Source organism: Anastrepha obliqua, chromosome 2 (genome assembly GCF_027943255.1).
Source record: "Anastrepha obliqua isolate idAnaObli1 chromosome 2, idAnaObli1_1.0, whole genome shotgun sequence".
Lineage (NCBI taxonomy): Eukaryota > Metazoa > Arthropoda > Insecta > Diptera > Tephritidae > Anastrepha > Anastrepha obliqua.
In genome coordinates this window covers 125,560,814-125,585,175 of record NC_072893.1, presented here as the reverse complement: position 1 = coordinate 125,585,175, position 24,362 = coordinate 125,560,814, and the positions used below count along the sequence as shown (strand labels likewise).

At 40.7% G+C, this 24,362-nt stretch overlaps 3 protein-coding genes across 3 annotated transcripts; 1 reads left to right on the top strand and 2 right to left on the bottom strand.

Annotated features, from left to right (window-relative positions):
* Positions 1-231: 231 nt before the first annotated feature.
* On the bottom strand, positions 232-5,730 carry LOC129237733 (uncharacterized protein CG3556). Its single transcript, XM_054872650.1, has 5 exons — positions 4,419-5,730; positions 4,045-4,240; positions 3,906-3,983; positions 3,756-3,838; positions 232-1,119 (listed from the first exon to the last, which is right to left on the bottom strand). Exons 1-5 carry the CDS (start codon positions 5,728-5,730, stop codon positions 1,058-1,060), a joined length of 1,731 nt encoding a protein of 576 aa, XP_054728625.1. The 3' UTR covers positions 232-1,057.
* Positions 5,731-15,013: 9,283 nt separating this feature from the next.
* On the bottom strand, positions 15,014-16,954 carry LOC129237734 (methyltransferase-like protein 25B). The gene is made up of 5 exons (XM_054872651.1): positions 16,611-16,954; positions 16,332-16,547; positions 15,446-16,266; positions 15,185-15,375; positions 15,014-15,117 (listed from the first exon to the last, which is right to left on the bottom strand). The coding sequence occupies exons 1-5, from the start codon at positions 16,707-16,709 to the stop codon at positions 15,035-15,037; spliced, it is 1,410 nt and encodes a 469-aa protein (XP_054728626.1). The 5' UTR covers positions 16,710-16,954; the 3' UTR covers positions 15,014-15,034.
* An 881-nt stretch (positions 16,955-17,835) lies between these two features.
* On the top strand, positions 17,836-23,614 carry LOC129237732 (probable peroxisomal acyl-coenzyme A oxidase 1). Its single transcript, XM_054872649.1, has 9 exons — positions 17,836-18,227; positions 18,311-18,626; positions 21,051-21,210; positions 21,265-21,557; positions 21,619-22,024; positions 22,108-22,614; positions 22,685-22,790; positions 22,974-23,126; positions 23,192-23,614. Exons 2-9 carry the CDS (start codon positions 18,503-18,505, stop codon positions 23,450-23,452), a joined length of 2,010 nt encoding a protein of 669 aa, XP_054728624.1. The 5' UTR covers positions 17,836-18,227; positions 18,311-18,502; the 3' UTR covers positions 23,453-23,614.
* Positions 23,615-24,362: the final 748 nt, after the last annotated feature.

Sequence of the window (24,362 nt, the reverse complement as noted above, 5' to 3'; positions counted from 1 at the left end):
CTCTCTCTCCCCTTTTCCTCTATGTTATATGTTTTTCTCTCTCGCGGAACGAAAATGCCCAAAACGTTGCATGGCCTTGAAATTTTACTCTCCATTCTCGCTCGTCCATCGACGCCTAAGAAGTTTCACTTCAAAAACTTAAATAAGTGATTGTGGTTATGTGTTAGATGGAGCTCCTATCGGCGCCTATGTACAATCCAACCAATCTTTAATACACCTACACGTTGCAGATGTGTGTGTGTAATACGTTTTATTGTGTGCTTTATTATTATAGCGACGACAGGATTTAGTTAACATGGACGTTCAATTTTGCTTGCTTTTCTCTTTAATATTAATTAATTTCCATTTTGTATGAGTGTTTGTATGTATGTATGTGTGCATTTATATGTATTTCTGTATGTGTAAGTAAGTCTGTTCCTTTGCTTTCGCGCTTGTGTATGTTGATGTGTGTGTGAAGTGGTGCTTCTGTGCACCTTCTTTATTGTTATCCTTCACATGCCTTATCACGTTGATCAATTTTTTTTTGACTATTATTTTTACTTTATTAGTGGCATTTTTGTTGCCTTTTTTTGTATGTCAAGGTTCTTGTGTTTTAATATAATATTTTCTCATTTTTTCACTTTTAATTTTTTATTTCTAAAAATAATTTCTTTTGCTATTTGAATTTTGCGTTTGCCTTTGCTAAAGCGCGGAACTTTGGTTTGATTATGGTATTAATTATCTGGTAGTTTTTTTATTCTCGCTTTTTGTTTTTGTTGTTCTAAATTTTAGAATCGTTTTTATGCTTAAACTGTATTTATCGTAAATTTATGTATATGTTGGTGTATATATTTGTATTCGCATTTGTTTTATCATTTATGGCCTCTTGGTATTGATAGCAGTATATTGTATGTATGTATATTTTTATTTTAATTTTTTTTTTAATTTTTTTTTATTTTTTTATTTTTTATTTTTTTATTTTTATATTTTTATCTTTTTCTATAGTATGCTTTCTGCTTCTTCCACCTATTTTCTTGCTTTTACTTGTATTGCTGTGTGTGAGTTTTGCTTAGACAGCTTAGAGCTTTTTATACCAGTAGAGATAGTGTTCCCCATCCTCGACCAAGAGCTCATCAACACCTGCGAATGAAAAAAAGTTAAATAATATTAAAAAAAATATTATGAAATGGTGTTTTGATGTTTTAAAAACAATTCGGCGAAAAAAAGTTCACCTCCGTTGGGCACCCGGGTCTGGCCAGACTGGTCGCTTTTGGACGTGAATTTAACATATTCCTATTAAAGCTAACGACTTGAGCTTCCAGGTAGCTTCCTAAAATTTAATTTTCTACCTATTTATGGATATAACCTTTAAAAAAGGATCTTCGAACAGAACGAAAAAGAGCCAGACCCCGGTGCCCAACCGAAGGTTTTATAAGAAGGTGTCCAACGGAGGGGTAAATCAATGCCGGTAAAAGTGGTAAAAATAACGCTTTTAACTCCGTAAGACTAGTTTTTGGCTGTCTTACTTCTTTTTATTATTTTTGTTTGTCGGCACAGACTAGCAAGTACTACACTCTGACACAATTAAATCCATTGAACCGCACTCGGGTTCCCATTTTAATTTTCTTTAAATCTACTTGACCTCCGAAGAAATCTGAGTAGATTTTGTGGTGCTAAGGAGGTCACTTCTTAACACATCAGTACTAAAGACCTCAAGCTTGATTCGAGCGAAGGCTGGGCAGACGCACAGAAAGTGGTCCGCCGTGTCATCCTGCTCTCCACATGCTGGGCAGAGTGCACTGTCTGAGATGCCCACCTTTTCCATGTGTTTTGCCCATAGAAAGTGGCCCGTCATCAGTCCAACCAGCTGCCTACAGTCCCCTCTGCTTAGTGACAGGAGGAACTGCGACAGTCGGTCGGACATGACAGGCAACATCAGTTTTGGGTGTCTTACTTACGTTGGATATCACCTTTAGTTGTTGTTGGTTTTTTTGTAGCAACATAAAATATGCTACATTAGTTTGATTGGCGACCGCCGTCGCGCAATTGGTTGGTGCGTGACTACCATTCGGACTACCTAGGTTCGAATCTCCGTGAAACACCAAAATGTCTCGACAGGTAATGACAAACCTCTAAATGTATTTCTGCCATGAAAAAGTTCCTCATAAAAAACATCTGCCGTTCGGAGGCGGCTTAAAACTATAGGCCGCTAAGCGTGCTAAGCTTGGGTCTCAGTGGAAGCAAGCTACTGTGCGTTGAGCGCCAATGTACGAGACAGCCCACCGTTCTATAAAGATTAGGGCCTATTAGTCTTGAAGCTAATTTATGTGAGCAAGACTGCAGACTTGATGGCATTCCCACGTTATGTGGGTCTACACTACTGGAGAGATCTGGATTTACATTCCGGACTTAATCACACACTGCTCGTTGCAGTAGCTGCATGGAGTATGATGTGGTGGAATCATATCAGCATCTACTACTTGACTACTCTGCTTTTCAGGGTAAATTTCTGGCAACATGGTTCCAACTTTCTACACACTCGAGATGTTAGCCGTTTGGATATTACGTGCCTGCATCTACCGAAGGTATAACCCCTGCAGACATTTGCTAGAGCCTGAACTACATACCAGGCATGCCAGGAGGCATCTCTTCAACTACTTTACACTGACGAAATCCAGAATAATACACAAACTCCTAAACCCGTATGTTGTTATCGGAGCCCAACCATCATCTACGAGTATTGCAGACGAATAGCTTCAGCTGCCTTGCAAGATCCGCGTAACTTTGGCTCAACTACTATAGTCGACTAAACTTTTACTTATCCAGAATCGACTCCGACATGCCCAAAATATATCCAGCATGTAAAGGCACACCCCGCGACACTAACCACCTTTTCACATGCCCCATCAAACCTACGCACCTAATACCTCTCTCCTCCTAGACCCAACCTGGCGAAACACCACGTTTCCTGGACCTAACGTTAGATGAGTTAGACGAAGACGATCGATGACTGCACCGCACTGGCAGGGTTTAGTAAACTGCTACACTAGCAACAACAATAAAATTATGTGCCTGCTGAACCTTATTATCAGCACACAGCGATTTTCCATTCATAATTGCTAATGGCCATTATACGAGCTTCGCTCTTATCCGCTCGTCTGTATCTTTTTTGCTTCCCTATTTTCTGCTTTTAGTGGTAATTGAATGGACGATTACTTTACTAAACAGTTTAAATGCCCCCTTGAGTCCAAGTAAAATGAGGCTTCATTAGGTTAAGGGTTGCCATTGTCTCTCTCTTTTACAGGGCGGATTAGCTCATTTTTTTATTTCAAGCGAGCCATCATAGGAGGAACAAATACTTAGAACATTTTTATTATCTGATCGAAAGGGAGTGCGATTTTCAGTGGTCGGTTATCTAAAGGTCATCAAGATTATCTCGATATTCCATAAAACTATACCAAATTATACACGCAAAACGAGGGACAGTGGAGACGTTAATTTTCTTCGTTATAAACGGGGTCTGAATTTTCGATCAGATGGTGCATTATTTGTTTCTTAAGACTTGATGCTCTGCTTTTATTTTGGTCTTAACTAGATGCCTTGGTTCCTTGCTGTTCTACAAATGGAGGATCCTCGTCTTCTAATAGCAAATAATTTTTTTAAGAGCAGCTGGCAAAAATACACTGAGAAGTTTGCCATTGTTAGCCGAGGGCCGTCGAACCCGAATCAACTCACTCAACTATGGCGGTCGAAGATATATTTCATAATGCACTTACCGACTGGTGCAATCAGCTGATTGCCAGGTGCATTATTGGGATCGGGTAGTTCGGGCAAACGATACAGGAGCCAGTAGTTGTACCTGGAATGCGATAAAAATCGTGTTAATGGGAGAGTCAATAAAAATTATATGCTAAGTGTCATCTTACCCCCTTGGCTCTTCCTTTTTTCCAGCTAATGTATGTACATAGTGTCCGTTGGGCCATTCGCGCGCCTCGAAAGCAAATCTGTATTGGTAAAAACAAAAATTTAATTACACTTTTGCTTTCGTTTTTTTCTGCCATTTACCTCTGGTCCATCTCGGCAGCCTGTGTCATGGCCTTGAAGAAGCTAGTGTTCTTTGGTGAAACCAGCGAAAGGGAAAACGATTCCGTCACATTTGAGCCCACCCAAAGTGTGTATGTGTAGGAGACATTCTTCGAGTCTGATTCTTCGGCCGATGAGGTCAGTCCATAGGGCACAGCTAGTTTTGGTTCGCCATTTTCTAATTGAGTTTTGCCGTTTTTGCGATTTTTTTCAATTGTTTTGAGTTGTTTATTTTTGTTATTGTGTTTTTATCATAGTTTGTTTGTGTGAGTTTTTTTCATTCAAATGTTTTTTCGTTTTTTGGAGAGTGTGTTAACTATTAGGCTTTAAGGTGTAAAGAAGAGTTACTAACTTACCTGAGGTGGGATCACTGTTCTCGCGTATCACATGATCGCACTGGAGTGCACGCACCGCACCTAGTCCTTTCCAGCCCAGTGCCAGTATAATATCTGCTGTCAATCCGACGCCGATGCCGGGGTCCTGACCGTCGTGCAATGGCTCCTCAGTCCAGCCACCGTCTGTGCGCTGTCGACTTAATATCCACCTTGAAGCGGCAGTGCGGTTCCACGAGCCAGCTGGATCATGTTCAAGATCTTGTAATGCCTGCATAGCCAAGGCAGTACTGCGTAGCGAACCGAAGCTGCCGCGTGGATCCTGCAAACTGGCCAATCCTCTGGCAGGCCGTCGTACAAAGTGCTGTAGATGGCGATGCCGATGATCGGTCACAATGCAGCGTAGCGCCAATATAACCATTGCAATTGTGTCCACACCCTGATCTGTTACGCCGCTCGCAATGTCCAGCAGTCGGCGTATCTGACGCTTGCGCACATGCGCAGCGGCGCTGCATGCCGATAGCGTGGCCAAAGCGAACTCATTATCTTGCGCCGGTTCATGATGCTGAAGCGTGGCAACCAAATCATGACCATGGAAATGTTTCGGATCCTTGCAGAGTGAGCCAAGTGCAAGTACATAGCGCGCAAGTTTCTCCAAATTCAGCGGTTTCGGCAGCATATGATGGCGATCGAGCATAGCTAAAATTTCGATTTCCATCTCCTTGACGGACAATGTGTCTTCCAGTTCTTGAATAACTTGCAAGTGGCCATCAGTATCGGAAGGATCGCGTGCACCCGACAACTCCTTTGCCAATATAACGACATGTGTATCATTGCCCCAACCATAATCCGCAGCTCGTTTCTCCTTCAACCAATCCAACGCTTTCAGTATGGCCTCCTGCTCGCGCTTGTCCGGACCCGGTGAGCCGATGATGTCGTGTTCGGACGTAGTCGTGGCCATAGTAGTTGTGGTGCTTGTTGTTGAAGTAGCCGGTGATGCGGTGCTAATGGACTCTAGAGCCGTTTCGGCGCCAGCCACGGGCTCGACAGTAGAGCCACTAAGTGGCGCAAGTGGTGCAAGTGGCGAAGCCGTAGTGGAGCTTCCATGTTCATTCGCGGACGACGATGCGATAGTATTGGTATTGGTTTCAGTTTGAGCAATGCTACTGGGTAGTTGGGCACCTGAGGCGGTAGCGGAGGCGAGAGCAGGCGCAATCGTAGCGACAGATGAAGAAGCTAGCGAGGCGAATACGGTGAGCTGTAGGAAGCCGAGTAGTAGGGCGGTGAAGACTACGGAGTGACGGCACGTTAGGAGAGTGCAGATATGACGTGCCATTTTGCTGGAAAAAAGAAAAGACGATGTGAATGTAGTGAAGGATGATGGGGATAAAGTGGAGGAATGGAGTGAGAATTAGGTCAGCTGCAGCTACGTACTATTAAATAGCGAGTTATACGCTAGAGGCGCAAGAGTTTTTGCCATAGAGGTGCACATGATCTTTTAGTTATCCAATCTACTATTCATCTATTGATATCTTTTATTTGAAAACGGTATACTCTCGTCCATCCGCAGAGAGTAACTGAAAGTTGTCAGGGAACAAAACTCATGTTCTCACAACTGGCAAATATTAATCCACCACAAAAGGAGCTTATTGAGCTGATTGCTTATGCTTACCTTCGAACACTGCCAGTCAAGGCTCTAATAACCCACGCACGTGTCAGGTAAAATGACCTTTTACGCACACACTATCACTACCACACGGATGAGTGATTTCCCCAACCTGTAGTGCCGCATTTTAATACGCTTCCCTCATAAATAATAAACCTTTTTGTATCATTAACCAAAACAATGGGACGCTGAAAATTTATCGGCTGGAACGCTTGTGGCCACATTAGGCGCTAAGTGATTTCCGGTGCTCATGTCCCGAAATGCATACCATACACATTTACGATGACTTTCCCAAACCCATCATTATTCAGCACTCCATCCTCTCTTGCGGTCGGCATATTTCGTTCTTCTTGTTGTGTTCAATTTAGTGAGAAAATTCTAGGAAACACACACCACACAACAAAGCGACAATGGACACCTACACTGTCACTTCGTACTCGTATTAATGGTTTCATTATATACCCTTCGTGGCGGCCCCGCGCACTACACTCATTGACTTGCCATTCGCTTGGTCGCATTGATGGCACTTCCATCATTGTTGATAATGATGGAACATCGGGTTCCGTTTGTGTAACGTCCGTAAATGTCACTGCGCATTCGAGCGATGGACGAATAATGTGTTTGCTGATGCGACCATGTAGGAGAGGTGAGAGGTAGGTGGGTGGGTGGGTAATGTAAGGTGATAGCAGCGGTTTGCTAAAAATACTCACGAGTTATTAGGTTTGCTTAATCTACAAGTATAATATACACGTCCACAAATAGCATTTTGTAGAAGAACTTTTCGGTTTTGTATGGGGACACTGAAGGGGAGCGCAATTCGAAGGAAGGAATGTATTGAAGTAATGCCGACTTTTGAACGTAATAGCGGCGTACGACATGCTCGACTTTATATAAGGGGTATTTTTGTTGATATGAATTTCAAATAGAAAGTTTGGAATTACTAAATTCTTGCCACCGACTAAACAGAAGAGCTCTGTTAACCTTCTTCTGGAACTTGAAAGTAAATCAACCTCCACGCATTCCTACATCGCTCCAAATGAGTTTCTTGATCTACCTTTCATTTTTCTTCCTTAATTGGTGCAGTTCATATACTAAATATGAATAACTAAATGATTTTCGAACGAGTAGTCTGTGTCTTCTATAGCCGAAGCACTCCGGTAAGTTTTAGCCTTGAAACAAACGAAAGTTGGTGCGGTTTCGAACTTCGTAGTCTACTGCGCTACTCTTTGGACAAAGTAGGCAATTGAGTAGTAAAGTCCTCTCTTGCTTGACGAAAAAAACTAACACTCTATAAGGCTCTCATCATGCCCGTCTTAACGTATGGCGCAGAAGCTTGCCCTATGACATATCCGATGAGGCGTCCCTTGGAGTGTTTGAGAGAAAGATTCTGCGGAAGATGTTTGTACCTTTGCACATTAGTAACGCCGAGTATCCTAGGCGATGGAGCAATGAGCTGTGTGAGCTTTACGGCAACATAGACACAGCGCAGCGAATAAAGATCCAGCAGCTTCGTTGGCTGGGTCATGTTGTACGAATGGATACAAACGCTCCGGTTCCGAAAGTATTCTATGCGGTACCAGCTGGTGGTAGTAGAGGAAGAGGAAGGCCTCCTCTGTGTGGGACAGATCAGGTGGAGAAGGACTTGGCTTCACTTGGTGCGTCCCACTTGTGCCGGTTAGCACTAGAAAAAAACGAATGGGGCGCTTTTTTAAACTCGGCCAAAATGGTGTAACCGATTATCGCGCCAATGAAGAAGAAGTCTACTGGCACGTGAAGCACCAAATGATAGAGAAAGTTTTTCCTACAGTCGTTTGTCTCTCGGCAGGTACAGACAAACTTTCGAGCTATAAAGAAGCTACCCTTAAAAAACCATCTGCGGTTCGGAGGTTGTATACACATTTTTCGCTCGCCATTTGTTATACAACTTAAAGACGCACACTACAAAGCTCGATCAAGCACCTAATAAAGGATGTACGCGCCAATTAAATATTTACATAAACTGAAACGAAGAATTCGAGTAAATCAGACCAGAAGAACAATTGCCGGTCCAAAATGTATTTTTTAGCACTCCTAGTAGCACTTCAGCTTCTTCATGAATTGCATTTCTGTTAGAAACTATTAGCTTCTTTCGATCTAGAGATAGAAACTGCTTTGCAGATTCTTTGACACCTCAGTAAAAATGATGCTTATTGCGATTTGCACCATCAGGATTATTTCACAAACTCTGGTCCCTTGAATGTTGCATTTGGAAACCATCAGCGGGGAACCTATTGCGAACGCGTCGCGGGGATAGGATATTCTTTTATAGAAAGAAAACACATCACGCACAACATGGAAATTACTTCTCTCTCTACTTGCCTCCGAATAACATCACCTTTTCTTTGCGCCGATCACGTCCAAAAAGCTCATTTATTGAGCTTAAACGTATTACAACTGATAGACTAACCGATGCAGGCAAGATTTTTGTAAGCACCTTCAACTACAAAATCTCCATCTGGTACAGAGTTGACTCTAAATGGTACAATTATTTAAGCGAAACGAGATGACTTTTTGCAGGTATACCGCTAAGAAATCCCACAGAAATTTGAAACATATTCTGAATATTTGATGCCTTACTTCTCGTCTCTCTAACGTTTTTTTTTCGATCATTATATGGAATCTCGCGTAAGTGGTCATATATAGGACGACCAGTAATCCAGCAAACCATGACAATGCTCTTGAAGAGTCGTGTGCTTCCTTTTTTACTCGTAAGAGTGCGCTTACTGATTTGTCGGCTGTTAAGGTTTTTCCATTTGCTCTTAGCCACTAAGTTCTAAACATTTCCTTGACACATGCATAGAGGAAGCCCCCAAAAAGCTTGAATTTTGAGACTCGATGCATGAGGTCTTAACTCAGACCATTTTTGTTGTCCAGAATTGCGACTACGTCTAGAGACTCAATACATATTGGGAGTTACGGTTGAAAGAACTATTCTTGAGGATCTGCGATTGTTGAAAGAACTCCCGAATTTCGAAAAACTAAGAGTAGACGAATATTTTCTTTACCGATGGGTCCAAGAATGAAATAGGATCTGGAGCCGGATGGTACTTAAACGATAGTAGTAAGTATCACTATGCTATGGGGGAACTGGCAACTGTTTTCCAAACGGAAATTTTTGCCATCCTGAAACTAGCCGAATAGATAATCGAGAAGAGATGGAGCGGTAAACAGATTGGAGTTTTCGGCGACAGTGAGGCTGCACTGAAGGCCGTGGAGAACTCGAAGCAAACGTCAAAGATTATTCAAGAATGTAAGAAGAAGTTTAATTCTGTCGCAAGGCAGAACAGGCTTGTACTTATATGGGTTCCAGGGAACTCCGGTCTTTAACGAAACGAAATTGCCGACGAATTGGCCAACCGTGGATCAGCGGTTCCCCCACAAGGGCCAGAGCAAATAATCGGAGTCAGTTCTGCAGGAATCGTAAATTGGATCAGCGATTAATTACGCAATATACATAAAGAGCGATGGTCCGGTCTAGAACACTGCAGAACTGCAAAGTGTTTTGTGAGAAGTCCGAACAGAAAACTGTCAAACTTTGTACTAAAACTTGAAGGAAATACGTTCGGTTGATGGTCGGTATTATTAAAGGACACAACCAGTCGTTCTCTCAAACTGGAGGATATTTTCAGATTTGCCAAAGAATCTAGAAAATTCTCACAGGTCTCTATTTTATCCTATCTCTTTCTTCCTGTCACTACTCTCCTGTCTTCCTTGACTGCTAACCCTTGCACTTTCCAAAGCTTCGAATGGGCTTTTTAGCCTGAGTGTTTTACGAGCCATCTCTTGGTGCTCCTTGGCTCGACCTATTCAAATTTAAATTTCAAGAGTAGAGTTTTGGAAGACGATATCACAACTACCTCAACTTCAATTGCAGAGACCTTCCGCTGAAAAAAACCTCTCTCTCCTTTCAATATCTATTCTTGAGCCAAATGGGAAGTTTGGAATCTAATCAGTTATAAAGAACGATACTGGTGGGCTAGTTGACTTTAGAGTTTCGACGGAAATCGATCTCCGAGACGACATCGCCACAAATTCTTTGCTCAAACCCAGCTCCACCAAGATGTTTAATTTTTTAATCGGCAGGCTCTTTACCTAGAAATTTTTTCTGGAATAAGTTTGTAAATCCACTGTGGAACAAATTCCACATCGCAGTTTAAATTCATTAAATTTAGATGCACTTTACTTTTTACTCACTTTTAAATCTCTTTTATACGCGACTATGTAACTTCGTCTTGGTTATTTTCAATTGCTGACAAAAAATCTATAAAACAAACATTTAGTAATGTCCGCCCACAACAACAGCAAGAAACACCACCCGCAAAAGTAATTTAATAAGCTTCACTCTCGAACACTTCGTATTCGCTTAACGTTGACAAAAAAACAAAAAAAAAACGCCTTTATTGCTCTTAGCGCACGTTTTTCCGCAATCGAATGCTTTTCTCGTTTGGCTTTTCTATAATTTGATAAATTTCAAATACGCTTTTTCGCTTGTTTTTCACTTTTTCGCGCGTACGTTGTTATGGGGACAACCGCTGCCGTTGGCGGTGCGCACAAAACAAAACGCAACTCAATGAAGTGATGAAGCAACTGTGAGTACTGACCACCAGTCGTCACCAACACCACCACCACCACCACCACCTTTGAAGCTTAAGCGGCAACTTGGGCACTCACACATACACACGCGCGCGTATGTACTCCTTCACACACACACACACACACACACACCGGTATTGCATATTTTAGAAGACAATTGACATTTGCTGCGACGCGTGTCGCCTCAATTTACTACCCACTTGGCTTGACTGACGAAGTGCCGATTAGGGGAGGGGTTGGTAAGTAGTAAAGCATAGCGCTGCGCTCCTTGCCGTCTGCTGCCAAGTGTCGCTTGTGCGGCGAAGCATGTGCGAACACTTTAATCCCTGAAGGTTGCAGTGACAGCAGTTAAAGAAGTAGGTTTTTGTGTTTTGGTCAGCAATGAGTGGTGAATTTAAGGTGGTTGTACTCACACAAACAGGTGCAGTAAAGTTTCACTGATGCGAACGTCGCTGCTAACACAGCGCTGACTAACTAATACAAAGACTATGATCCATAAAGTTAATTAGGCGTCCGTTAGTCGCATGAACGAACCTATAAAGAAACATATGAACACGACGTTGGCGGCACAGTGGTGTGAAGTAAGGATATTGCGCGGTAAAAGCACACTGTTGAGCTGTGGGAGAGGGGCTAAGTTGCTATTGTGGAATGTGGGGCAATAATCTGAACTTTGAAGTAATGATTTTGTGTGAAGGAGCTTGCTTGCTGCTGCAGAGAAGAGTCTGTGGTTTTTCCAAGCATCAGGCACATCTATAAACTATTTAATAAGTCTGCTGAGAATTGCAGTCGAATGAAATAAGAAAATAAATAACGCGGCTCAATTCGAATAATTTATTTCATATTTCCTGTGGCCAATTCCACCCCAGATCACCTTCATTTGCAGCCATTCTAGTTTACAGAAGTAATATAAACGAACGTAGTCGTCTTGAACCCTTAAATGTCTGTTCCATATCGGACTCTCTGGAAAATGTAAAATTCCTACGTAAGCGGGACCCAACTATGCTCTATTGTAAGTTTAAGAAGGGAATTAGCAATGGATGAGGTACTGTGACTCTCTGCAAAAAGTAAAATCCCTGCGTAAGCGGGATCCAACCCAGCTCTGTCGTAAGTTTAATAAGGAAACTGGGTCTGGATGAGGTAGAGTTATGAGTTTGAGGGCACAGAAAACCATGAGGTCGAAGCGCAAACCTCAAATAAATCAAAATCTAAGCGGGATCGTTGGTATCCTGTACGCATGACTCCAAGCTGGAATATCAGAAAAATCGACTGAATTTTTGAAAATCGATATCTGCTGGAAGCTACCCAATCATTCTTCAAGTGGAGGTATATGCAACAGAGATTAGCGGTTGGGAATTCCTTCGTAGCAGTTGGGAATTCCTTCTTAGCGGTTAGCGGGCAGGTGTAGGCAGTTTTTTTAACTCAAAACTTTGCTGATGAGTGCCTTGCCGCTTTCGAATGGGCTATCAGGTGCGGCTCATGACAGCAGCATTAAGGGCTTATGTTACCGTAACGATCCGGATTTATGTTAGAAAGAAAGACTGCCACTCCAGCATCACTCCTTCATAAAAAATATCTGCCGTTCGGAGTCAGCTTAAAACTGTAGGTCTCGCCATTTGTGAGAAAATCAAGACGCGCGCCACAAATAGGAGGAGTTCGTATGTCGCAGAAACTTGGACGATGAAAACATCCGATGAGGCGTCCCTTGGAGTGTTTGAGAGATGTGGAAAATTTTGAGTAGGCGATAAAACAATGAGCTGTATGAGCTTTACGTCAACCTAGACATAGCCTAGCGAATAAAGATCCAGCGGCTTCGTTGGCTGGGTCATGTCGTCCGATTGGATACAAACGCTTCGGCTCCGAAAGTATTCGATGCGGTACTAGCTGATGGTAGCAGAAGAAGAGAGAGACCTCTTCTGTGATGGAAAGATCAGGTGCAAAATGACTTGGCTTCACTTGGTGTTTAAAACTGGCGCCGGTAAGCATGAGAAAGAAACGACTAGCAATCTTTGTTACACTCGGCCAAAATAGCTTAAGCGGTTATCGCGCCAATCGAGAAGAAGAAGTATACCACTTAATATAGCTGAGCGGCTTGCGCGCAACGTTACGCATTCCGTCGGTCTCAGGCGCGATGCCCACTTTGGGTATGAAACATTAAATAATAAACAAAGGCGTTTTCTAATTGCAGTCTCCCCTCGAAAGACTTCTCTTAAAAAGCCATTTCCAATTCCGGGAAGGTATGAAACTGTAGATCCCTGTATTTCATCCAGATGCACACCACAAATATCTTAGCCTTGCCATAAATTCTGTGACAAATTTTACAAGGCATCGGCGGTGGCACGCGGTCCACGGCCATTAAAAAATTATTTTCACGGGTGAGAAAATATTCACTGTCGAAGAAGTTTTTAATAAGCAAAACTACAAAATCTATGTTAAAACTTCTAATGACGAAAAAAATGTTGTTCCGAGGGTTCAGCGTGGCCACCATCCAGCCTTCGTAAAGGTCTGGTGGGGAGTATCTTGTAAAGGCGTTACATCTCCTCATTTCAGCGAAAAAGGGGTTAAGACCGGGGCAAAAGTGTACCAGGAGGATGTCTTAGAAGGCGTGGTGAAGCAGTTGAGCAGTATTCTCTTCAATGGAGAGCGTTGGATTTTCCAGCAAGACCCCACTCCAGCCCATAAGGCAAAAACTACGCAGCAGTGACTACACTAAACACTATTCCTGGGTTCATAGCCGCAGAAGATTGGCCGTCTGGAAGTCCACCAGTATCGGAGAAAATTCAGTGTGGAAGTCCGCACAGAAACTTGGAGAGTCTCAATCAATCTTTAGTGCGAGCAGCGACGTCAATATCCATGGAAACCGTGCGTGCTGCAATACCTGAATGGCCTAATGTTTGAAGGCTTGTGTGTAAGCAAAATATGACTATTTCGAAGGAAAATTACACCTTTTTTTAATATTTACATGATTTAATTAAAACTAACTTCATTAAAAAAATACTATGATTTCATACATATCTATAACGGATTTAACTTGTAACAGAACTTATGGCAGGACTAAGTATACATCAACTCATTTCCTTTTTTTATTTATTTTTTTATTTCATGTCAATGTATTTCATTTCACCTCATTCCAATTCATTTTGTTTCTTTCAATTATAATTCCATATCATTTCATGATTACCCCACTGTGGTATCTCCTTAACGCAAGATGCCGCCCCTACATTCCACCTCACGTGTCTGGAAGTTTAATGCCCGTCATGAGAACATCCCACTGTACGTTGGAGGCGGGTAGAGAATGCGCCGACGTTTCACTGCCTGGCTTGTAACGAGGAGAGAGATACGTGTTATTGCTGCTTTGGAATGAAGGGCGAGCGATAGCGGTGGCTGGGGTCTGTTGGTCATTGCTCAGTCGTTAAGTCGCACTAATGAAGTGGAAGTACCAGATTGCAATTTCAATTCACATTTCTGAGCTCTCTTGAAGAATTTATGCGAGTGTCTGCTATACAGATGCATCAGTAAGTCAATATTTATTCGTGTAGGTGTAAATTTGTAAGTCTGTGTATGTTTGTATGTGTCTATGTAGAACTTATAATGCGTATAGTATCGTTCAATGAGGCGCTAAAGCTTATACAGCTTTGGATAAATGGACATGCAACTATGGTGCGCGTCATTTTTTATATGTATTTTCATTATTATTTCCATTGTTGTTGTGTGACAATTGCTCTCCTTATTATAATTGCCATTTACTTGTGCTAACCAAAGCAACGAACTCAACTTTCGTCTTTATTGTCTGTACATAGTAGAGTAAGTATATTAGTATGTGGGTAGCGCAATATTTACTTTTCTTTTCTCGTTATTTTTAATCTGATTGCTGTTGTCTGTCTAACTAATCACCACAATGTTCGATGAAATATAGTAGCAAATAGTATAAATAAACGTTCCAAATAAAGCAATAAAGATCAGTCTTGCAAATGTTTTGCTATATCAAGACTAATGGTGGTTTCGATTATGAGGTATGTGGGAGGATTAATACTCGCTAACAAAACATAAACTAAAATTTTTAAATTTGCTTGAAAAGTATTTTGGCTGAATTTCTTCTCAAAAATATGCCCTGCGTGGAAACGGGAGGTTATACAATTCTATATAGTTTCCGAGCAAGGTTTTTTATGAGACGCTACTATTGCCTATAAAGGTTTAATCACTATTAGAAAATCTCAAAAATTTTACATGCGCTTACGCAGCTGTCTTAAAACAGTAAATTCTTCTTATCAGTTATCAAATATTATCCCAGGCACAGAAGGAACGTAACGTACATAACAAAATATTTGTATAAGATCTGCCCGTATCAGCTGGTTTTGAAAGCGCAGGTTATATGATTGCGCGGCGATAGTCGTGGATCAAATACTGCGTGAATTTTCACTTGACAATCTGCAAACGTATGAATATTAGTTAAGGTGAAACAACGAAGAAAACAGCTGCTCTTACGGCGACTTACGATTCTCTTGCAGATATAAGGCACGATCGTACAGTATAATGCTCTCTACTAGCGGTGCAAACATTAAACGAAGCGTATAAAAAATAACAATACGTCGCCAGTGACGCAAATCATTTTGTGTTACTGCAGTTTGCAGCTCATTACGCTGCAAATTTGCGGCTTCTAAGCCTTGCACTGCTTTGTAGAAGTAACTAAGTGAGTAGAAAATACGGGATTTCAGTACGAAAATTCAAAATCTTTTTAAAAATAATAAATACATACTCTTCAAATTGCATGCCAGGTACATGCTTTACGTTACGCAGCCCGCAATGTTTTAAATCAGGCCAGTGCTTGACTAGAATGCGTTCAGTAGCTGCCCGAAATGCATGCACTTTCAGGTGTTCATAATCGCCTTTAGCTAAACGGTCGCAATACATCTCCATAGCATGGCAGGATATTTCCCGCGCCTCATAGCTCAAATGCGCTAATTTGGCTCGTTGCCGCATGTATCGGCTGAGTGGGTATCCATGCAGCTGCGCGTTGGATTGCGTTTCAGCTGTGCTTAATTTCATGTAACAACAGCTAGCAAAATTTAGGAAGCGAGCTTGCGGACTATTGATGAACATACGCATCAAAATGACGGCTAGATCGCCACATGGATGCAAACCAATTATACCGAATTGAAAGTTGGTATCTGTTCTTTGCAGCGATTCAGCAATAATGCTGAGGAACTGCTGTGGCTGCATATCCGATGTCAAGCATAATGTTACATGTTCTGGCCGTCTTAGATTCGCACGTTTCATGGGGGGTAAATGTTTTTCAGCGAATAATTCAAAATTTTCATCCATGCAACGCGCTTGAACATTTAGCTCCGTACGCATTTCCAAACAGCATACTTGTTTGCCGTAGCCATAGCCAAGCACGCGTGCGAGATGCCCTAATCCAGCGCCAAAATCCACAACGTAATCCACAGGTGACCGCTGTTGGCTGTATTCGCAAATCGGGCCCATCACATCGATTTCATGCCGCTTCTTAGGCTTGACGCATTTATTAAAGACGTGCTTTAGTTTTGGGTGATTAAGGAGAGCGCTGCGGTTTTTACTCTAAAGTTTAAGGAAAAGCATGAAAATTCAGTTGCCTATTATAAGATTGATTTATTATTTGTTACCAGCTCAACTGTGTTTTTATGCTGTCGTCTTGGCAAACACAATTCTTGTAATAGGCGGCGCAAGGCCAACAACGTTAATGGCCAGACATTGGCATGTTGCTGCTCAGCAGAATCGTTGAAATTTAAAAGAGTACTGAGCTCTTCAAGTTGCACATTCTCCAAATGTGAACGCCAGCAACGTGGTAGCTTCTCCCAATGATTGTCCACATAATAATCCTAAGCGTGTACTAATTGCATTAATAAAAATATTTCTATACACTGTACCTAAGTTGCTCTTACCAAAACGTATGCATTTATAAGCCAATCATATTGACGTACAACTTGTAAACAACAGAGCAAACGCTTTTGTAGACATTCCGAAGACATTGAATCTTCCATGGGTATGCTTTGTATGGAACTGCAAACAAACTTTCACAGGTGGCGTACTTTTTGCTTCGCTACTACAATAAAAACAAACATGTTTCCACGCATTTAACGCGTATTTTTAACTTAATTGTGCTTAGCGAATGGAAACTTTAATTACAGTAATGACAACAATCGCCTGTAAACAGAAACCAGCTGATGGCAACTAACCAGCGGCGATATTTCAGCGAATTGATGAATTCGCTCTCAATGTGCAAATTAAAAAATTTTTTCAAATTGTTGCTGTTGTGGGGTTAAAATTGGGAAAAATTTAGTATAATGTAACATGCCTTGAAAAAAAAGTTTATAAGGGGCGAATAGAGCGGTGTATTCCCATTTTAAAACAGAAAACCGTACCCTCCGAAAGCTTATAGTTTTTAAGTAATTTATTGTTAAAGTTTTGTAATTTAGCGAAAAGTTGGTGCTGCCAGACAGCTGAAATAAGAACGAAGTTCGCATGCAGACACGTTCAGTTTGAAAATCTATAAAATTTTTTGCTTTAGTTTAGAATTGAGAAACATTTTCGAAAATATAAACACATAAAATTGAATTTTACAGGAGCGTCGACCAGAAGGGTTTTTGTAAATTTGTAAAATTTTTGCATAGAACACCTTTCCGCATGGGTGGCCTCCGACCGCGCTTCAAAAAAACTAAACCTCATCAGTCCAACTTCGACTACGCCATTATAATGTGCCAAACTATAGCGAAGTTCTCGAGGGCATGTTGAAGGCAAATAATTACCAAGCTATTATTTTCGGAATAATTGGGAGTTATAAAGGCTGTTCCTAAACCCCTCCCTAACATATCAACCAAGTTTCATAAGACATTATGCTACATTATAGTAAATCCCAGCCTTAAAATTGCTTGTATTTTCTAATAAGAAATTTAATTTTGCTCAATTGATAATTAGGTATTTGTATTGTGCCTTAACAAACAAATGAATCCAAATTTGCTTTTCCAAAAAATTGGCAGCACTTTTGTCTTTTTCTTCTGCACCTTTTCTCTCTTCCTTTACTATTTTGTTGTGTTCGCACATTCTGACAAGTCACCTAGCGCTTACCGTGAATGAAAGTTTAGCACAGCGCAGGTAAGAAGAAGAGCAGTTATTTAATTTTACCAATTGTAAAGTACTATTTATGGAGACCGCTTTTTTATAGTTCTCTTTTTACGATGAAGATTTGAAATGTAAATCAGTGAATGTTAAAATAGCGCTGATAAGCATAGCTGAACTTAACCAGTGCAGTAGTTAATTTGTATAATATATGCTGTAAACAAACACACACACACACAACAGCTCTTTCCTTTCCACTATAGTAAAAAAGTGTGAAGTGTAGTGTAAAATTCGTGAAATCAAACAATTATAGCGCAAAGTTCAATAATAAAATATCAACACGAATTATATTAGATAATGTATATGTTTTCACCTAGATTACAAGTGCGAACTAACCGATAATCTACATATATACTGTGAGATTAAGCATCAAATGTGCAATGGTAAGCGCTCACTTTATTACACACATCCATATAAATACATACATATGTACATATATAAAATGTGTATACTTTGCTTACTACAGCTACGTTATCTATGACGGCTACTAACAACACAAAAAGTAGTAATTGTGTATTGAATGAGTAACTGCGGACTGGAGCGGCTGCTGTGTTTCAGTACTCTTGTGGAGCTCAACGTTAACGGTTAAGAAATTTGTAATCGTAGAAAGCTTGATCTCGTCTTAATTGAAGTGTAGTAAAAGAAAAACTTGTTTAAAATGCCATCACACATAGTAAATCCAGATTTACAAAAGGAACGTGACAGAGCTTCCTTCAATACGCAAGAATTCACATACTGGTGGGTTGGAGGCAAAGAAAAGTATGAAGCGAAGAAGAAACTGGGTAAGCATAGCGCTTGTGACATACATATTCACTTGTATTAAAAGTATGCATTATTACTAACCAAAATTGTTTTGCGGCTTGGCAGCGTGTCAACATGCTCGCGTGCGCAAATACAGAAATGTATGTATGCTCATGAATTTATGCACACATTTTGTTTATTTGCACATCATTTTTGCTGTTTGTTCGCGTCTATATTGTGAGTTGCAGGTATTTACTCTGTCCACAATTACCGAATGGCTTACTGACCCGCACAACCGTTAGCAGCGCAAACGTTACAGTGGTTAATTAATGCTTAATGCAATCGTATTGTGCAAATGGCCAAAGACACAGTGGCGTATACGCAACTAGTGCATTAAAAAATGTGATTATAAATATGCACATACACACTTACATACATATGTATGTGATAGATATGCACATTCATAGGTGATCATTAAATTGGTGCTTAATTCATATAATTTTTTGGCTTTTTTTTTAATCTAAGTAATTAAACGTAAAAGTGAAGTTGCCATTTTTCATTACTCATTTGCAATTAAGTCAGTTTGTTTTCATTTCATAACGGCTGCTTGAACTTTGGCCCCAGAAGTTTCAGTCAACTAAGTACAACTGTAGGCTCTTAACTAAAATGCTTAGTAACCGCTCACTATTGCAAGCGTTTAAAAAAGCGGTTAGGTTGTTGTGCTTAATTTATGAATAATGTCTGTATGTATTAACGCATGTTGTTCAGGTCATTCAACTATTCCCCATAAACTTTCAAATAATGTTAATGGGAGGGCGCCCTTGGCTGGGTTGTTTTGGTACGCTGCGTCGACTTTTACTGGGATGATGCCTATTTGGCTTGAGCTAAAACGTGCGCATAACAACAAAGCAGAAATATGCATATGCACATATACACATATATAAGTTCATAGTATAAATGAACTTTAGTACTTCAATAATTGTTTGTTTACACAATATTAAATTGCGTATATGGATTTAAAGCTAATGCAAGTTCTACTCAATATGAGATCAGATTTCATTATCGGCTAAAAAAGAAGAAATACCTATTTGTATACTTAAGTAATGCAAAAGTCTAAATATCAACAGCCTCGTTCAGAGTTCGTTAAGTGCAAAATGACACGTCCACGGCGATTTCACACGGCTTCATATCTTGATCCAGCTATAAAGATTTCTGGTACACACGAACCGGAATTATCGATTAGATTAGCACAAATATTGTAAGTGATAAAATTGTTTTGTGATTTTTGCAAAGCGGGTGGCATTAGTAATAAGAAAAAGCATAAGACGCCTTAATAAATTAAAACGGTGGATGATATCAAAATCGTAAAAAATGCTTTAAGGGGGAAAATGTGTAAGAATTTTGTCAGTGGGGGGCGCCGAAGCCGAATGGATGGGTGCGTGACTACCATTCGGAAGTACGCATGGCCGAAGCTCGGTGCATGGCATATCAAATGATAGAAAAAGTTGTTTCTATATGCGGCCGCAAACCTATTCTGTAACGAAAAAGTGCCTCATAAAAAACCATCTGCTATTCGGAATCGGCTTAAAACTGCAGGATCCTCCATTTGCAGAACAACATCAAGACGCGCATCACAAATAGGAGTAGCAGCTCGGCCAAGCAGCAAAAAGGGTGTAAGCGCCAATTATAAATAAATAAATAAAACAAATTTATGAGTGTTTATAAAAAAGCTAAAAATTCAGGTCATCTTTTGGGTGTTTTTTTTGTGCTTACAAGTTCAAGATTTTGCAGAATTCTCAACTGACAATTTTTAACGGGTTAATTTGGGTCATTTGGTTTTGACTCCCTCGTGAAGGCATTAGTCACTAATCATAACAAACTAATAAATAGAAAATAACAAAAAATTTAAATAATGAAATTGTTTTGACGCTCCCTAGAAAATAACAAAAATTTTATATAATAAAAATAATTTTTTTTTTGCAATTCATTAGCTGATTTTTTTTTACTCCATCCTACTGCTCTAGCCTATGGCCAAAAAGGCTTTCGATCTCCTGCGATGGACTCATAACGGTTTTGGCGTCAAATAGATGGGATAGGTAGGGCAAGCAGAGATCTGTTAGGCAGATGTCTATAATATGAGGAACTAGACTAGCTACATATGTATGAATCAAGTCTGGGTCGGAATACCTGAAATATTTTGCGCATATTTTTTTAATCCTCCATTAAGCACCCGGGTCTGGCAGCACTGGCATTTTCGATTTATGAATATAACCTTTTAAAAAGGATCCTCGAACAGGACGAAAAAAGGCCAGATCTGGGTGCCCAACCGAAAGTTTTAAAAAGGTGTCCAACGTAGGGAACGTAGCAAAGTTATGCCTCAATACAAATTTCTTAGTCACAATTGCAACTCAGCTTTTTGCAAAAACCGTTATTTCATTAGAAATACTTTCAACTGCCACTTTCAGAGAAATTATTCTTGGAAGACCCCGAGCTGCAGGATGACCTACCCATCTCGCACATGTCACCCAAGGAGCTGTACGAACACAGTGTGCGAAAAGCAGTAATTATTGCCAGAAAGCTACGCGCGTTGCGCGCTGAAGGCGAAGACGATGTGGATACATACGCGTAAGTTTCTTATTAACTCCATTAATCTTCAAATAAAATTGATTTCCTTTTTAGCGCACTCTTTGGCGGCGCACTGGGCTCTGCGCTCATCAAAGAAGGCAATCCAATGATGCTTCATTTCGTAATGTTCGTGCCCACGATAATGGGTCAAGGTACGATTGAACAGCAAATCGAATGGCTAACTAAAGCTTGGGATTGTAATATACTTGGCACATACGCACAGACTGAATTGGGACACGGCACCTTCTTGCGCGGCTTGGAAACACGTGCCGACTATGATGCCAGCACACAAGAGTTTGTTTTGAATACGCCCACCATCAGCGCCTACAAGTGGTGGCCCGGTGGCAGTAAGTATCTTGAATTTCATCACTTACCACAAACGCAACTACATTTGTGCCAATTTTTTAGTGGGTCATACGGCAAATCATGCAATTGTCGTCGCACAACTGTACACCAAAGGCGAATTCCGTGGGCTGGCTCCTTTTATTGTGCAATTGCGTGATTTGGAGACGCATATGCCGATGCCGGGTATTGATGTTGGTGATATTGGTCCGAAAATAGGCATGAAGTCAGTCAACAATGGCTATTTAGGATTGAAAAATGTACGCACACCGTTGAATAACATGCTGATGAAGAACCAGAAGGTATTACCCGATGGCACTTATGTGGCGCCAAAAAATAGCGTACTCACCTACGGCACCATGATGTTTGTGCGTTGCGCGCTCATACGCGACCTGTCACAAACGTTGGCGAAGGCGTCTACCATTGCGATGCGTTACTCGGCGGTGCGTCGTCAAAGCCCGATCGACCCAAAGTGAGTGCTGTAACCCACTTATATGTATAAGTGCTTAGATAGATTTTTTTGCATCAAATATTAAAACTCTCTTTTGCCTCCAGTGAGCCCGAGCCACAAATCATCGAACACACGACACAACAATTGAAAGTTTTTCCACAAATCGCAAAGGCGATTGTTTTCAAAACAGCCGGCGAACACATTTGGAACATGTTCAATAATGTTACCGGCGAATTGGAGCAAGGCAATATGGATCGGTTGCCGGAAATGCATGCGCTCTCTTGTTGCCTAAAAGCGATCACCAGCGCAGACTCAGCGGCTGCGGTTGAGGTGTGTCGGCTGTCTTGCGGTGGTCACGGCTATATGGATTGCTCCAATTTTCCCACCATTTATGGCATGACAACTGCTGTGTGCACCTATGAGGGCGAGAACACAGTGATGCTGCTACAGACGGCACGTTATCTGGTCAAAGTCTACGCACAGGCGTTGAATGGCGAACCCTTGGTGCCGACAATGGAATATTTACGAAAGCCGATTGAAAACAAGAATTTTGGCAGTTTCGATGGCTCATTGGAGACCATCGTGCGCGCCTTTCAATTTGTGGCGGCGAAGTAAGTTACAACATTCAGATTTTTTTTTGAAATATTCATTAATTAATAATTAACTGTACTTTGAAAACAGCAAAGTGCGAATAGCTTATGAACGCATGGAAAAACATCGTAAACAAGGTCAAGAGCCGGAAGCGGCGGCCAATATGGTGGGCATTGAATTGACGCAAGCAGCGGATGTAAGTGAAAAAAAGGAAAAAAAAACGAAATACAAAGAAAAAGAGAAACAAAGTTCCCTGAGAGTTATTTTTCAGTATTTAGGGCAAAAAAGTAACATTATTACAACCAAAAAAAAACAAAAAACTCAAAGAAAAAATGAAGCAAAGTTCTTAACATTCCTACTAAAACTTTTTCTCTAACAGTTACATGGTCGCGCTTTCATCGTACAATCGGCATACAGCGAGTTGAATCAGCTCATACGACAAGTCTCACCTGAACTAGGCGCTGTGTTGCAAGCCATCTTAGAGCTTTATTTGTTAGATGCCTGCTTGGCGCGAATTGGCGATTTTCTCAGAGTAAGTGTACCTCATCAGTCTAAGCACTGCCAATTCTGACGCTTCGAAAATATCTGAAATTTCAGTTTATCAACCTAACCGATGAAGCTATTACCAAATTGGAGCTACGTCTTCAGGATTGTCTCAGACGTTTGCGTCCGAATGCTGTGGCCCTTGTTGACAGCTTTGATGTGCACGATCGCGTGTTGGACTCAGCATTGGGTGCAGCAGATGGGCGCGTCTACGAACGTATTTTCGAGTCAGCCAAGAAAAATCCGCTGAATCGTGAGCCGGTGAACAAAACATTCCATCAGTATTTGAAGCCATTTATGAAGGCGAATTTGTAGGTGAATGACTACTAACACACTCACATATGTACCACACATGTACACACACATACATACAAGTTATAAGTGTATATTATGGATTCTTAAACGCGCTGTACATAATAAAATATTTTTCTTCATTTTAATTAATGAAAATAAATTTAAGTGCCTTAAAATCTTAAATTGTATTGTTGAACAAATTTGTTTTCTAGTTATGATTTTTAAATTATATTTACAAACGCAATAAATATGTCATAAATGCTTAAACATTCCACATAAAAATATTCATATTTATTGTTGAAGAAAAAGAGTTACTGTGGAGGCTGTACAAATTTTCCAACTTAAGTGCGCGCCATTCGTTGTCATCCAAGGAGGATAGATCTACCAGGTTTGTTCTTTAATTATGGTGAAAAAGAACATTGTGAGGGGAGCTTCGGCTGCCACGTCACTTGGGCGATTTGGCAGCCGAATTTTGCACGATTATTTCACACATATTCTCATTCAATTTATTGTACAGTTACTATTGGCCCCCAATACAATTACAATTGGGCACAGCGTGAATAAATTACCTCATCATAGGTGTCAGCCTGTCGTTGACCTTTCCCCTTCTAATCGAAAAGTAAAAAGCTGTAGTGATTCCACTACTGAAGATTGGAAAATACACTGCAGGGTCCGGCACTCGAAAAGTAATCAATTAAAAAGGCCGTCAATTCAGTTTGGAAAAAAATAATAATAATACAAAATTAAGAATCAATTTACTTTTGTTTGATATCACCACTTTTTGCCTTGACTATGGACTTGTTGTTGTTGTTGAAGTGGTTGAGTATTTCCACTGAAATTTCTAAGTCAGATCCATTTAGTGAGGTCCAAGTATAGCAGCAAATTATTTATCTCGATGGGTGAGATCTCATTAATTTGCTGCAAGAAAGGC

Excerpts from the sequence above, each read along its gene's own strand:
- LOC129237733 (XM_054872650.1), bottom strand. The coding sequence starts at position 5,730 with ATGGCACGTCATATCTGCACTCTCCTAACGTGCCGTCACTCCGTAGTC. Across the intron at positions 4,241-4,418 it reads GAACAGTGATCCCACCTCAG|AAAATGGCGAACCAAAACTA; the intron begins GTAAGTTAGTAA and ends AAACTCAATTAG. Across the intron at positions 1,120-3,755 it reads TCAGCTGATTGCACCAGTCG|GTGTTGATGAGCTCTTGGTC; the intron begins GTAAGTGCATTA and ends TTTCATTCGCAG.
- LOC129237734 (XM_054872651.1), bottom strand. The coding sequence starts at position 16,709 with ATGGAAGATTCAATGTCTTCGGAATGTCTACAAAAGCGTTTGCTCTGT. Across the intron at positions 16,267-16,331 it reads ATAAAAACACAGTTGAGCTG|AGTAAAAACCGCAGCGCTCT; the intron begins GTAACAAATAAT and ends CTTAAACTTTAG. Across the intron at positions 15,376-15,445 it reads CCTGGCATGCAATTTGAAGA|TTACTTCTACAAAGCAGTGC; the intron begins GTATGTATTTAT and ends CTACTCACTTAG.
- LOC129237732 (XM_054872649.1), top strand. The coding sequence starts at position 18,503 with ATGCCATCACACATAGTAAATCCAGATTTACAAAAGGAACGTGACAGA. Across the intron at positions 21,558-21,618 it reads CAAGTGGTGGCCCGGTGGCA|TGGGTCATACGGCAAATCAT; the intron begins GTAAGTATCTTG and ends CCAATTTTTTAG. Across the intron at positions 22,025-22,107 it reads CAAAGCCCGATCGACCCAAA|TGAGCCCGAGCCACAAATCA; the intron begins GTGAGTGCTGTA and ends TTTTGCCTCCAG.